General features: G+C 42.0%; 1 protein-coding gene across 8 annotated transcripts in view; it reads right to left on the bottom strand.

Annotated features, from left to right (window-relative positions):
* Positions 1-15,595, bottom strand: part of CASD1 (CAS1 domain containing 1) — a 509,685-nt gene that overhangs the window by 451,362 nt on the left and 42,728 nt on the right. For 5 of the 8 annotated variants that reach the window (XR_007772766.1, XR_007772765.1, XM_050941706.1 and 2 more), the window contains exons 13-17: positions 14,904-14,983; positions 12,341-12,442; positions 10,861-11,001; positions 10,211-10,288; positions 9,245-9,337 (exon numbers count right to left, since the gene is read on the bottom strand). Coding sequence is in view for 6 of the 8 variants with exons in the window: in XM_050941706.1 (XP_050797663.1) it covers positions 9,245-9,337; positions 10,211-10,288; positions 10,861-11,001; positions 12,341-12,442; positions 14,904-14,983 (494 nt within the window). In the remaining 2 variants the exon portion in view is untranslated. Of the gene's footprint in view, positions 1-2,141; positions 4,610-9,244; positions 9,338-10,210; positions 10,289-10,860; positions 11,002-12,340; positions 12,443-14,903; positions 14,984-15,595 lie in introns of those variants that run through there. The other 3 variants (XM_050941703.1, XM_050941708.1, XM_050941704.1) reach the window with 2 other exon arrangements.

Below are 15,595 nucleotides of genomic sequence, written 5' to 3'. Positions count from 1 at the left end.
AAGAAAGCACTAATTATACATAATAGCACTGGGAAATTTAAGTGAATTCCCAAGATTATTACATATCTGTTGTCAGTTGAAGATCACAAATGACAAGTCTATAACAAATGAACTGTATATAGTCTGAAAAGAGTCTGATGATGTTAATGGTTTGGTATCAGCACACCTCTTCACTGTCCTTTTCGTAGAAAGCGTAGTTTTAGACAAGTTTATCCCATCTCACATGAACCCGATATTTCATTATTTACACATTACAGATGGATTAGAAATATGGACTCAGAAAACTGTAGCTAAATAAAAATAATTATATTATAGAAATTGAACGCCATATTGGGGATAGTTAAGTGTTAGCATGTAAATTCACAGCCCTATTTTGACCATATGGTTAAGATCCAAGAGGGAAGAACTGAAACTCGATTGTATCATTACAATAAAGTTGAAGTGCAGCAACATAAATGAACTGAGGGTTTTAAGGGTCTTTTTTAGATATATGAAACATCAGTTTCTGCAATAAATACAGCAGGTAAATACTTAATTTACCTACAGGATTTTGGTTACTGTTTTTATTGGGTCATGATGCCTACACAGATTCCAGTGCTATGGTACTTGCTATGGCCAGCAATGGATCTCAAACAAGGTAATGATGCTTGTCATAGGTTCAAAGAAACTGAGCTGATCCTGCTGGGTTTTTTTCTTTGAGTGGAAGAGATGCCCTGGTCGATATTGCAATTAACTGATATAGTTACTGATATAGACTTTGGCTAGGCATACTAATAAGTTAGCATTCTAATACAATTAGTTTCAGAAGGAGTTGCCTGGCTCTGCCATCCTGATATGAAGAATATTCCTGTATGCTTTCAATCTGCATTTCATCTGTTTTTAGCTTCTAAACTACCACACACTTGGAAGAGAAATGCTGGCAACTGAGATAAGGGGCCTGCATCCCCCGTGTGTTCTGGATCCATGCTCCGCTGGAGTTTCTTTTGTACAGTCATAGAAGGAGATTTTGGGGGTGGCCCTAGTGGATTTACACCAATTCATCAGTTAGGCCTAAAGTTGCCAGGAGTCCAGTTTTTGACTGGAACACCCAGTCGAAAAGACACCCTTGCCGCTCCAGTCAGCACCACTGATTAGGCCGTTAAAAGTCCTATTGGCAGTGCAGGCAGGCTCCCTGACTGGCTCTGCATGGCTCCCAGAAGCAGCTGGTATGTCCCACCAGCTCCTAAGCGTAGGGGCAGCCACGGGGGCTCTGCGCGCTGCCCCCTTCCTGAGCATCAGCTCCACAGCTCATGATGGCCAGGAACCATGACCAAAGGGGGCTGCAGGGGCATGCCTGCAGGTGGGGGCAGCGCACGCTGTGCAGAGCCCCCTGGCCATACCTGTGTCTAGGAGCTGGACGGACATGCCAGTCACTTCCTGGGAGCCGCCTGAGGTAAACGCCACCCAGAGCCTGCACCCCTCCCCACCTCCTGCCCCAGCCTTGAGCCCTCTCCCCCACCACGCATACCCTCCACACCCCAACCCAGAGCTCCTTCCCGCACCTTGAACCCCACACACCCAGTGCAGAGCCCGTACCACCTCCCACATCCCAATCTCCTGCTTCAACTGGAGCCCCCTCTTGCCCCGCTCATCCACTCCACACCCCTACCCCCTGCCCCAGCCTGCTGAAAATGAGTGAGTGAGGCTGAGGGAGAGCAAGTGGCAGAGCGACAGGGGATGGAGTGAGTGAGGAATGAGGCCTCAGGGCAGGGCAAGGGTGTTTGGTTTTCTATGATTAGAAAGTTGGCACCCTAGCTAGGCCCCTGCACATGTGAGGGTTGCTGAATCCCTGAGGCTACAGTAGTGACAATGGAGCAGCCACACTGTCACACTTCAGCTTGCTGTGGACGATTCCTTCTCTCTCCACCCACCTTGTAACCATATACACAGCCCTATTACTTCTGCTGTTTGTGAGGGTGAACATTTTCCCTTAGAAAAGGATTAGCTGAATTAATAGTGGTTAGGGAATTACTTTGGAGGTGCCCTATAACCTGAACCTCTGACTTTGGCTAGGCATACTAATAAGTTACCATCGATCTTAAACAATAAGAAAAATATAACAAAGAACCCCTGAGTAACTGATGCTCCTTACAGTACAAAAATAAGCACCCACAGCACATTTATTTAATGTTTAAATTACTTCATATTTTCACATAACCTTAAAAGAAAATATATTTCTCCCACATACAGGAATAGCAAACAAGTGCACTATTTCAAACATTAAAAATAATTTTTAACCAAATCTGTACAACAGATAAATAAAAATTATATCTACAATACTTAGTTTGTGAAGAAGAAAACCAAAAATTCCCCCCCAAACTCACTTTTTCTTACTTCTAACAATAGCAGAGATGTAGGTTGTACATCCTGTCCATAGCAACTATCTCTACAGTGCTCAGCTATACCATGTATTTCAATAAATCAGATGTACTGATCAGTGGCTAAGGATGACTTTCCAAACATTGGAAATAATGTCCAAAAGAAAACATAACTGAGAAAACGTTGAGTATCTTTCCTCAAGCTTGTTAATAAAACTAGTTGACATACCCAAGGTTGTTGAATTAATGCACTAAGAGTTTATTCTTGAAACCTGTATTATCTTTTATCTTGCTATCTTCCTCTCATTACTGGCTCCATCATTCTTACAGAAATGTTTTTCTTTACCGGAACAAAATTTTGCAGCTATTCTTTCACTGTCAGGAAAGTTTTCCTACAGACAGGTGGCTTTGCAAGTTCGGACTCCACAGTTCAACTGAGATAACATCAGAAAATACATAAATATTAGACCACTTACTGTATAAATTAAGATTCATATAGTTTATCATTACATATAATTGCACATATGCTGAGAAAACAATGTCGTATTCATTCTCTGTCCAATAGGAAGAGAGACGAAGATGCACATGAACCTCCAAGCATTACATAAGCCAAACTCACAGAAATCTGTGAAGACTGTTATGGTTCAACAGAACAAAGTATCACCGTACTTCCACTGCATTTGCAGAATTTAAAATTACAACCTACCAGTTCTAATTTGAAGTGCTATTTCTTTCAGTTCTATGCTGTATGCAAAAGAAGGTTACATGATAAAGAAAGAGCCTCTGATTCTGAGTTTGAATCACAGCAACAAAGGAAAGATACTGCTAAATAGGAAGGAAGAATTGGCTCTTCTGAACAATGAACCTCAACTTTATTTCATTGTTATTTAAAAATGGGACCCATTGTCTGTAGCTGGCCAGACTGCTAGTCAACCAATCTTTCCCATGTAGGCTTGCTTTCCATACCTTCAAGTCACGCACAATCTGGGGGTTCTGAGGTTGTTGTGCCCCTGCTATGCCCTTCTCTGTAAGATCTGAATACAGCAGATGTATGACTGGAAGAGCGTGGTAATTCCCCCAACTTTTCAATATTCAGCTGAAATATTGCTTATCATTGTTTTTTCAGTGAGGCTGTATTAATATTGTGAATTACAGAGCAATAATTGGAAAATGCTGATGAAAAACCAAACATACTTGTAGAAAATTCAAAATAAAATTACTTATGCATTCTTAACAAATCCCACATTTCCAGAACTGAAATATATTTCCTGAAACTGCCTTCAGGGGAAAAAAAAAATATAAAACACCTATGAAGTATTGTGTAAACCTGGCTAGAATGATAAATGGAATCACTTTAAATTGAGGGGGTTTGTTCAATGCATAAAGGGTTTCATATACTACATACTAGCTACACCCAAAATACTGATCCCTAAACAATGAGTTAACACTTAGTTTAGAAAAATGACCCTGATTACCAGTAAGATAACTTCATTTTAAAATTAGCAAAAAATGACCATTAGCTAAAGATCATACATCAGGTCTGCTTTGTTGTTACAAAAAGTTTCTTGAGGAGAACAATTAAAGCATGTCTCTTGTATACTGCAGTATGCTAGTAAATATCCACGAGTTAGGTGTATCAAGGTAAAGTTAATTCAGTAATTTCCAAATTATGCTGGCAAGCCACCCATTTCTCTTCTTCATGTTACATTTAAACAGATATGTAAACAGAAATATATATCCAGTAGAAAAAAAGACTTGTTTTTCCACATGCAATTCTGTACAGTGCATTCTTGTTTCTCAGGTTCCTTTGAGAAGGATATTTCCACACAAAATATGTACATTTCCATTATATACACATTCAATAGACTTCATTTAGATGTCCTGCTGCTGCTGAGCACTGTACAAGTTTTTTGTATTTCCAGTTAAATATTTTTCTTCAGGCAGGCAAGAGTAAGCCTGAAGTAAGTTTTAAGGACTTCTTGAAGTTAATGCCTTGATTGATCTTGAATTGCTGCCAAAAAGAGGAGTCCAGAAAAAAACCCAGATATACATAGCAGCCTTCTAAGCAGAGTCGCATTATCTTTAGGAACAACCATCTGTGCTAGATCGTTAGTGATCTGAGAAATTTCATGTGCCACACACACAAATATAAAAGTGCTGACAATTATGTTGAGCATTGGATTTCCAGGAATGAGCACCAAGATCCCCTTTGTATCTGCTGCCAGCCAGATGTGGTATTGGCAGATGAACAGCTAGAAGGTAAAGAGATTCAGTTTACAAATTTAAATATAAATAAGAATATAATCATTACTACTACATTAGCTGATTCAGGGCTTACTCCTGTTAAAGGGGTAAACAGTGAAGTTGCAAAGTTTCCAGATGATACAAAATATCTTAAGATAGGTAAGGCCAAAGCAGACTGCGAAGAGCTACAAAGCAATCTCACCCAACTAGGTGACCGGGCAACATAATGGCAAATGAAATTCAGTGTTGATAAATGCAAAGTACTGCACACTGGAGAACATAATCCCAACTGTGCATACAAAATGATGGAATCTAAATTAGCTGTTACTACTCAAAAGAGATCTTGAGTCTCTTTGGATAATTCTCTGAAAATATCTGCTCAATGTGCAATGGCCGTAAAAAGCTAAGCAAATGTTAGGTACCATTAAGAGAGATAGAAAGTAAGATACGCCATATCACAATGCCACTATATAAATCCCTGGAATACCCACACCTTGAATACTGCATTCAGTTCTGGTTGGAAAAAGTACAGTGAAGGGCAACCAAAATGATTAAGGGTATGAAACAGCTTCCATATGAGGAGAGATTAAGAAGACTGGGACTGTTCATCTTAGAAAGCGATAACTAAGGGGAGATATGATAGAGGGCTATAAAATCATGAATGGTTTAGAGAAACTGAATAAATAAGTGTTTTACCCCTTCACATAACACAAGAACCAGGGGTCATCCAATGAAATTAATTGGCAGCAGATTTACAACAAATGAAATACTTCTTACAGTCAGTCAATCTGTAGAACTTGTTGCCAAAGAATACTGTGAAGGCCAGAAGCATAACTGAGCTAAAAAAGGGATTAGATAAGACCATGGAGGATAGGTCCAGGAATGGCTATTAGCCAAGATGATCAGGGATGTAATCACATGCTTTGGATATTCCTAAACCTCTGACTGTCAAAAGCTGGGACTGGATGACAGGGAATGGATCACTCAAACATCCTGTTCTGTTCATTCTCTCTGAAGCATCTGGCACTGGCCACTGTCGGAAGACAGGATAGTGGGCTAGACGGACCATTGGTCTGACGTGGTAAGGCCATTCTTATGTTCTTATGAGTATCAACTAAATATAAGGTGGGACAGATTATTAAGCATAAAGGGTTAAAACATGATGTAAGAAACCACTCAAAATGAAGTGGGCAATTAACACCTCTGCAGTCATAGGACATGGGATTGTTAGTAGGTTACAAATTGTTGGGAACTTATATTCGTAACTCTGAATTTAAGGGCACGTCTTCACTGGCAACATTATAGTCCTTCCACGAGTCGTAGCATACCGCTGAGAGTTCTCCCAGGGCTCTAAAATAACCCACCTCCATGAGGAGCATTTCTCCTAATGCTGGTGCACTATCTATACTGGCATGCTACAGCGCTGAAACTTGCAGTGCTCAGGGGGGTGGTTTTTCACCCCCTTAAGCGAGAAAGTTGCAGCACTGTAAAGTGCCAGTGTAGACAAGCCCTAAAAATCATAGTCTCAGAGACACTGGTTTATGGCTCATTACAACAATTTGTAACCTACAACCCTCCTTTGACGTATGACTGAGGTATTGACTGCCCACTTCATTGTAAGTGGTTTCTTGCAACATGTTAAATCAGGCCTGCACAACATACGGCCCGCGGCGGGATTCAAAAGGCTCTGAGCTGCCCCCAGTGGCGGAGAGCTCAGAGCTCTTAAAATCTCAGCTGCGGCCGGGATTCAAAAGGCTCTGAGCTGCCCACAGCCGCAGGGAGTCCAGAGTCCTTTAAATCCCAGCCGCGGCCGGGATTCAAAGGGCTCTGGGCTGCTTGCAGTGGCAGGGAGCTCAGACCTCTTTAAATCTCAGCCGCGGTCAGGATTCAAAAGGCTCTGGGCTGCCCGCAGCAGTGGGGAGCCCTGAGCCATTTAAATCTCAGCCGCGGCCGGGATTCATAGGGCTCTGGGCTTCCCGCAGCGGCGGGGAGCTCAGAGCTCTTTAAATCTCAGCCGCAGCCAGGATTCAAAGGGCTCTGGGCTGCCCGCACCACAGAGAGCCCAGAGCCCTTTAAATCTCAGCCGCCAGGGCCGGCTTTCGGCCAATTCATCCAATTCCCCTGAATCAGCCCACCCCTAAGAGGGCCACATGCCCAAGCCCCAGTACGGTGTACCGGCAAAAGCCAGTGCGCTGTAGCAGGGTGGCCCAGCTTCCCCAGGGGGCAATTTAAAAGGCCTGTGACTCCCAGGCCCTTTAAATTGCCACCAGAGCACCACTGCTGGAGCCCTGGGGAAGGGCTGTGGGGCTCTGGGGACTATTTAAAAAGTCCGGGGTTCCCGTCGCTTCTACCGCCCAGGCCCTTTAAATAGCCACCGGAGCCCCACCACTTCCCCAGGGTTCCCGTGGCTATTTAAAGGGCTAGGTGGTAGAAGAAGGGGAGCCCCAGGCCCTTTAAATACCCCCAGAGCCTTGGGCTAGCGGGGGGCTCTGGGGGCTATTTAAAGGGCTGGGGCTCCAGCTGCCTCTGCCGCCCCGGTCCTTAAATAGCCGCTGAAGCCACACCGCTTCCCCAGGGCTCCCTCGGCTATTTAAAGGGCTGGGGAGGTAGAAGCAGGGGAGCCGCGGGCTCTTTAAATAGCCCCCCGAGCCCTGGGGTGGGGGGGTTCTCCAGATGCCTTTGCTACCCTGGTCCTTTAAATAGCCCCCGGAGCCCCACCACTTCCCTAGGGCTCCTGCAGCTATTTACAGGGCTGGGGCAGTGGAAGCAGGGGAGCCCCAGGCCCTTTAAACAGCTCCTGAGCCACGGGCTGCTACTGCTACCCTGGTGAGGGAGGCAGGAGGAGGGGGCACTCACCATACAGGATGAGCTGTACCCCCTGTACCTGCACCAGTTGCCCGCAGCCAACCCCTGCCGCACCTCCTGCCCTGCCTGCACCAGTTCCTGTCTGCAGCCAGCCCTGCACCTGCTGCCCGCAGCCAGCCCCTCACCCCCTGCCTTGCCTTCAGCCCTGCACCAACCCGTCTCCAGTCAACCCTGCACCCCTTTCCCTGTCTCCAGCCAACCCCTGCCGCACCCCCCTGCCTGAAGCCAGCCAGTCCTGCACTCCTTTGTCTCCAGCCCTGCCAACCCATGCCGCACCCCCCGTGGCCCTGCCTGAAGCCAGCCAACCCATCCCACACGTCGTCTCCAGCCTGCCCCACACCCCTTGTCCAGCCTGCAGCAAGACCCTACCTCCAGCCACCTCCCCCCGACCTCCAGCCAGCCCCATGTGCACTGGTGCCCTGTAGTTCCCAGGGAAGTAACCCTGCACACCTGCTTCAATGAGGTGGGCAGGGAGCAGCTGGGACCCACACGTGCACCCTAGCACACCCTCAGGGAGTGGCGGAGCTCATTTCTAGTTCAGACACATCTTTTTAAAAAAGAACTTTAGGTAGGGTTAACATACATCTGTACTTTTCTGGACATGTCAGGCTTTTTGGACTTAAATCACCATCCAGGAGGAAAATACGGACATATGGTAACCCTACTGGTACAAAAGATACATACTGTGGCAGAACTTTTTATAGGGAACCGGTTGCTAGGAAATGAAAGGGTTTTTTTTTACATGTGTTTTTTTTTTTCAGTCATCCCTGCCGGGGCCCCGCTGAAAATGTTCGAATTGGGCCCCGCACTTCCTAAAGCCGGCCCTGCCAGCTGCAGATGGGATTCAAAGGCTCTGGGCAGCCCACAGCCATGGGGAGCCCAGAGCCCTTTAAATCTCAGCCATGGCCGGGATTCAAAGGGCTCTGAGCTGCCTGCAGAGATTCTCGGCCACGGCTGAGATTTAAAGGGCTCAGGGCTCCCCGCCGCCATGGGCAGCCCAGAGCCCTTTTAATTCCGGTGGCAGCTCCAGCGGATGCGCTGGGGCTGGGATTTAAAGGGCATGGGCTCCCCTCAGCAGCAGGAGCTCTGGGCCCTTTAAATCCCTGCCCTAGCCCCACAAAGCTCCGGGTTCCCGCAGCCGCCGGAGCCCCGGGCCCTTTAATTTGACCCTGAGGGCTCCCAGCCAGCTCTTCAGCTGGGCGCCCCTGGTTGATTTAAAATCAAGTATCACCTCCCCACCCCCAACCTTCCTTTTTGGCCCACAGCTGTTTTGGTGGAGTGGCACTGGGAAAGGAGGGTGTGTTTCTGCAGGGCGGGGTGGTGCTGGGGCAGAGTATTTCCGCTGGGCTGGGGGGGGGAGGGTGTTTCCGCGGGGCCGGGGGGTTTTGGCCCTCAGCTGTTTTTTTTTGGAGTAATGTGGCCCTCGCCGCTTTACGAGTTGTGCAGGCCTGTGTTAAATGCTTACACTTAGCAATGTGTCCCTAGTATTTACCTGTGATACTCTGGTTACCTTTGCCAGACCTGAAGAAGAGCTCTATGAAGCTCAAAAATTTGTCTCTTCCACCAACAGAAGCCAATCCACTAAGAGATATTACCTCATTCATCTTGTCTCTCTCAATTAAGAATATCAACAGCCACAGTTGGATATTTTTGGTTCATTTGCTTTGATATGTTTTTACTATTTATTCAGTTACACTACAATGTACATTATAAACCCATCATTTATAGATTCCTAAAATGAAACACCCTATTATTGCATTTGTGATCACTCTACTTACCTCTAAAGAAATTCTGCCAAACCAGGCAAAAAATGAACTGTATACAGAACGGGCATATCCAGGAATGTTCCTGATGAGGATGAAAGCTAAAATCTAAAAAGAGATTATGCATTATAACTAAGTAGGAAAATTAATGTAATCAAATATTTTTGCTATATATGTACATATTAAAAACTTAAAAATACATACAGTATATACGTAATATAAGCATGTGCATAAATGTTTGCAGGATCAGCGCTACACTATATGCAGTAGAACCTCAGAGTATGAACACCTCAGGAATGGAGGTTGTTTGAACTTTGAACAAAATGTTATGATTGTTCTTTCAAAAGTTTAGAACTAAACATTGACTTAATACAGCTTTGAAACTTTACTATGCAGAAGAAAAATGCTACCCCTCCCACCTTTTAGTAATTTACATTTAACACAGTACTGTATTATATTTGCGTTTATTTTCTTTCGGTCTCTGCTGCTGCCTGATTGTGTATTTCTGGTTCCAAATGAGGTGTGGGGTTGCCTCATCAGTTTGTAACTCTGAGATTCTACTGTATATGAATTAGTATTCAAGTACAGTGTACGGCCATGAATGCGTATTTTAATTTTTATGTATAAAGATATCTATATTTCTTTTACAAGAGGATATATATGAGGTGCATATATGTGTGTGTATACACACACACATCTAAATTGTACACACATACTGATATAGCTACACTCTTACATTTATACACAGAACAGAATGAAAATGTGGTGTCACAATATGTAAATAAAATGCTAAATTTTAAACTTTATATTACACAGGTCAAAGAAAAATAACCAGCAATGTAACAAGTCTTTTTTCACATTCATACACGAAAATAATGTTAATCAACTAATGTTATGTGCTAAGACATCAGAGACATACTATATATATATTTTTTTTAATAGAATCTAGATTCTGGCACTAAAGAAAAGGAGCATAATTACCTGCACTACAGAAACAGAAGGATGCAGTTCATTGCACTCTGTTTTGTTTTTACAGCTACTAGCCCAGATAGAGTAGGTCTACAAGATATAAATACACATATCAGTCTGTTTGATGACTGTGCTTAAGAGATTTTAAAATGTTACAATGGGATAAAACATTTTAAAATATGTTAAAACAGCAGCAGTGTGGTGTGGGGACAAAGGAGTCAATTTTTTACACTTTCTAGTTAGTTATGCATTTCTTAAACACGGTTTTGCAGCTGATGAATGCAATAATCATTTGTACTCGAAAATACAAAAAACCCCACTGCTGACAATTTTGTTAATCACACTTAGACATTAGGTCATTTCTTGACTGTTTATACAGGTCATCTACCACTCTATTCTTACTAAGATCATCCAAGATAATCAACTGGAGAAGCTGTAATATTTAAATCTACAATAGACTTTAAAAAACAAACAAACAAGAGTCCATTGAAGGTTTAGGATGGGTAATAGCTATTTATAAAATATAGCTGAAATAAACTTCTGCAAGACCATCTCTTATGAAATGTCCACTCATTGCTACACAGGAACTTCTCCAGAAAGCTGACCATCCTCAGGATGACTGTTTTAAATTTACAAAATTTCAGTTCATATTGTGGACTTACCAAAAAGCAAACTACAGAAATAAATAGTAAAACATTTGAAATTTTGTTGGAGAAGAGAGGATCTCCTTTCCCTTCCAAAAGCACCTGACGTTTTTGTAATGCCAGATAAATAAAAGCGAACATCATCCCATGAAAGACTACCTGCAAAAGAAAAACAGGGTAACTACTCACTCATGGTATTTAATAACACAGGTAAAAACACCAAGGTAACAGGGTTCTTAAGATACTTGGTCTAGGATGTTACTCCAAACTCCTCCATTAACATCAGGCTGTGTTTCAGAGTGCTGCCACCGCTGCCTGTTTTACATTTTTTGGTGTTCTGGCACTTTAGCACCTCCCCAGAATGCAAGGTATGCTTCACAAACTGCAACATTTGTGGGATTTGGAGTTTTGTTAAGTATACAGCTCTCCAAAGGGCATGCAAAAAATGTAAGCAGTTATTAAGATTGGCAGCAGGGGAGAAGGTGTGCTTTTGATTGGTCGCAGACCATCCACAACGGGGAGCGGAAAGAAGAATTGGAAGATTGCTGCACCCAACCACAGCAGGCTAGACAATGCCTTCCGGAAGAGGTCAGAGGAAAAATATGATCTGGTCTCCCATCCTTCCACTACTCAAACAAGATACAGGAGAGAACAGGCAGAAATTTCTCTCTCTCTGCCAGCACACCACACTGTGGGGGAAGAAGAATGCCTTCTCGAAAAGCTATTTTAAAACACAGTATTTAAAATATATTTATAAACAATAAGATAAAAATAGCATCTCTACATAAAAGGTGAAATAAATTCTAGATCAAGACCTTTTGATTTTAGCAGCACAGAATATTCAAATGGAACACTCCCATGGAAATGGCAACAAAGAGTCCTGTGGCACCTTATAGACTAACAAATGTATTGGAGCATGAGCTTTTGTGTGTCTGATGCAGTGGGTATTCACCCACGAAAGCCTATGCTCCAATAAATTTGTTAGTCTATAAGGTGCCACAGGACTCTGTTTCTTTTTACAGATCCAGACTAACATGGCTAGCCCTCTGATACTTGATCCCATGGAAATGTCATTAATTTATAAATTATATTGTTTATATAATTTAAAGTTTCTTTCGAGGTTCCTTTAGGTTTTTAAAAAAAGATTTACCATTTACAATTTCAATTTCCGGCAGAATTTAGCCTTGAAGTGCCAAAGAAGTCAGTTGTCTCCCAGCAAAATTTAAGTCTGGGACAAGACAGAATATGCAGAGCTCTGAGTATGGATATTTTATAGGCTCAGCATATAAACAAGTCAGCTTCCATCTTTTCTGCATGGCTTTGACAAATACTTGAAGTAAAAGTGGATGCTCCCTGGCCCTACAACAAACCATTGCCTGGAACTTCAAATTTATTTTTTCCACAGGAAGAGGGAGAAGTAGATTATAAAAGTTAAAATATGTTCAGGAATACTTCTTAAAACACAAGACCACAATTAATTTATGAAAGGATTACATACATAGCGGTCTAGCTTCCACCTAAACCACCATTCATAGACATTTCCATTCAGCTCAAAACACGTGGACAATGGCCAAAGAGAAAAAATCTTCTCAAATACACCCTGCAAAATACAAACATGGCAAGGATGTTAACACTGAATTCAACCCCATTTAATACATTTAGTTCATTTCGTTATATTTTAATAGCATTGTACTAGTACTAAATCAGTTTAATTGGCCTCACCTAAAAATAAAGTCAACAGGACTTGTGCACACTCTGCCCTCTCAGGATAAGGCCCAGAATACTTATGTCAATGTTGGTTTAATAGTTCAATTTTCACATCAATTAATTTTAAAGCAGCTAGGACATTTGTCTACATTGCCTGTGTCATGTTCTACTATGTACAGGCCAGAGCCTGAAACAAATTCCTTCCTTAAAAAAAGAAAACCCTGAAATGAGTGCAGATACATTTTTGAACGGCAAAACATTACAGATGTACAGTTTAGCTGCAACATGCTTCCCATTCCCTACATTTAATTTAAACACTGCATATTCTCAGATATGGAAGAAGTAAAAACGTGTTGTTTGTTTCATATTACCTAATTGAATGAACCTATTTTAATACAAGTGTTAGATATACACATCTGATACTCACTAGACAATATCCCCAAGTTGCTGCCTGACCCCCTCTCCCTTAAACACAAATTGGAAATACACACCTTGTTATTCTGTGTGCCTCTGACTGTATCATGATATACTGTACAGTATTTCCTAATCCTCCCTCCCTATCCGTAGTCAGTGCAGTTCTCAGCAGACAGAAGGAATAAATTCATGGTCTCCTTTTCAGAGATCATTGTTCATACCCCTCTATGAATTAGCTCGCAGCAAGTGTTCCTCCAATTTTAGGGAAGAAGGCGGCCAGTCTACCATTCCTTCAGGAGATTAAAATCTTTACTAATTACTAGAAGTGGTTGAAAAGGAACAGAATTACCTGAAACTATTCCTGAATTTTTTATTTTTCTGATCAACTTAAAGGGTAGTTGAAGTTTTCTGAAAATTCCAAGTTTCAACCAAAAAATGTGTGAAACATTTTCCCCACATTTTTCAATCAGCTGTACCAGTGAATAATCTTGTTTCAATCACTCTGAAGAGCTGGAATTTTAAGATTATTCCAACGTTATTGGGCCCTATTATAAACGTGTCAGAAGTATGACATATTGTGTTAGATTGCAAGCTCTTTGGAGAAGAGACTGTAATTTTGTTCTGTTTCTACAGAACCTAGCTCAGTGGGATCCTGGTCCATGACTTAGGTGCTCTGTCAATACAAATAAATAATAATTTGAATATTTCTGCAGATAGATGTTATTCTCTATGCACCATGATAGAAGTGTCCTGAAAGGCGCCTGACACTTCCCTCTAATTTCCCATTGATAAATGCATCTACCATCTTTCCTCTCACCACTCGATTTTGCACTGTGGGCTTAAATGGAGACAATAAGTTATGTGTTGAGAGATGTAAAGGAAAGCATTACAGAAAACTTCAGTACTGATACTAATGCGAGTTGGTGTTTTTTGTTTTTGTTTACATAGTAAGGGGCAAATTCTGCCCTTCATTCTGTCCCCTGTACATGATACAGTATGTGGTAAGTCATGCATTTGGCATGAAATTCACAGTGATACAGAAGATCTACACAAAGCCTATGCACTACTCATGTGCCACTTAAATCTTCAACAATAGATCTTAAATGGTACGTAAACCTTGTCCTGGAAATCTCCGTAGGCATGAATTTCACCCATGAGAAACTGACGTCCTCCAAAAAGAGTGCAGACCTTTGTGTTTCCAAAGTTTTCAATAGACAAATGGCAAACAAAATTAGGCCTTCCAGGTAGGATCAAGGGAGCTGGGGAAAAACCCTAACAGAAGTTATATATGTTGGTGTCAATTTTCCAATGACTTCTGTGCCATATTTGCTTGGTTTCTATGTCAAAGTGAGATCTGGCTTTTTAAATTTAGATTTGTATCTATTTTTCAATCATAGGAAATGTAGTGAAGAAAAATGAAATCTTTCTAACTCCTGGTGCTACAGCTCAACCTGGCATCTGAAAGTCAAACTGTTCTTTGATTGGTACATCGCTCGTTAATGACAATATTACTGGCATCAGGAGTTAGCTGACAATTTTGTTGAGATGCAAGAGAAAACAGAATGCAGCTTGCTCTTCTGCAACTATACTGGCCATAAGCGCTAACAACACAACCTTCCCCCAACCCCCAATAAATTAGCCAGACAGGCCCTGAAAGATAAATATAAAGCTGATCTCTCAATTTACATAACATTGTAGGAAAGAACAAAATTTTAAAAAAGTGTTGTGAGAAACAAACAAAAGGTAGGATACTGAAAATTCCAGCTTCCCAGATAAAATAGATATGAAAAGGAGGCATTTAAATATTCAATTTTTTCCCCCATACTCTCCTATATAGTAACAGAAAACTGGTCATAATGTTCTATTCAGAGTGGCTTTCCAAACTGAATACACAGGCTACTATTAATTCTCTAAGGATACAATAAGTATAATTTACAAACCTGAGAATTTGCTAGAAAATATATACATGTAAGTAAAGAAATTAGTTTCAGCAGTAAGCCAAAGTGCCAGAAGGAGTTCCCTGTGGGAGAAATGAAAAATCAATGAGTATCTGGCTGTTATTTTTCAAAACAAATGATACATTTAATAGGAAGTCAGTAGCAGTGTCACACAGGTATCCTTTATAATTTAATATGTATATTGTCCAGGTATTAGCCAGTCACAGTTTGCCATTATCCAAACATTTTTATTTGGTGATTCTGCTTTCTTTCACGTAAAGTAAAATCCACACCACAAACATTCACAATCCTAAATTCACACATTATTCTATCCTCAGATGCACAAGTACAACCCCTTCTGGCTTAATTTAACCTTATAAAAGCATTAAAGGAGTGAGGTACTATGAGGCACAGCTAATATTACTCCTCATAAGCTGAACTGGTCAGTTGAGGAGCTGTATCTTGCCAAGGCTAGCCGAAAGGAACAGCTCCCTCAGGTTGCTGGTTGACACAGTTTTGATCCCACAACTCAGCCGTGCAGCGGAGAATGGCTCTCACTCCTGCTTCAAAGACTGGAAGCGGGCAACGGGCACAGAGCTGAAGGAAAGTGGTCATTGAAAAGAGCTTTCAGGAAGTAGTGCTGGGAGGTCCACAAAGTGGGACTTCTGTTGCACAGTGCACAGGAGGAAGGGGGA

This window comes from Gopherus flavomarginatus, chromosome 2 (genome assembly GCF_025201925.1).
Source record: "Gopherus flavomarginatus isolate rGopFla2 chromosome 2, rGopFla2.mat.asm, whole genome shotgun sequence".
Classification (NCBI taxonomy): domain Eukaryota; kingdom Metazoa; phylum Chordata; order Testudines; family Testudinidae; genus Gopherus; species Gopherus flavomarginatus.
The sequence above is the reverse complement of the archived record's forward strand: the minus strand, read 5'-3'. Positions and strand labels throughout refer to the sequence as shown.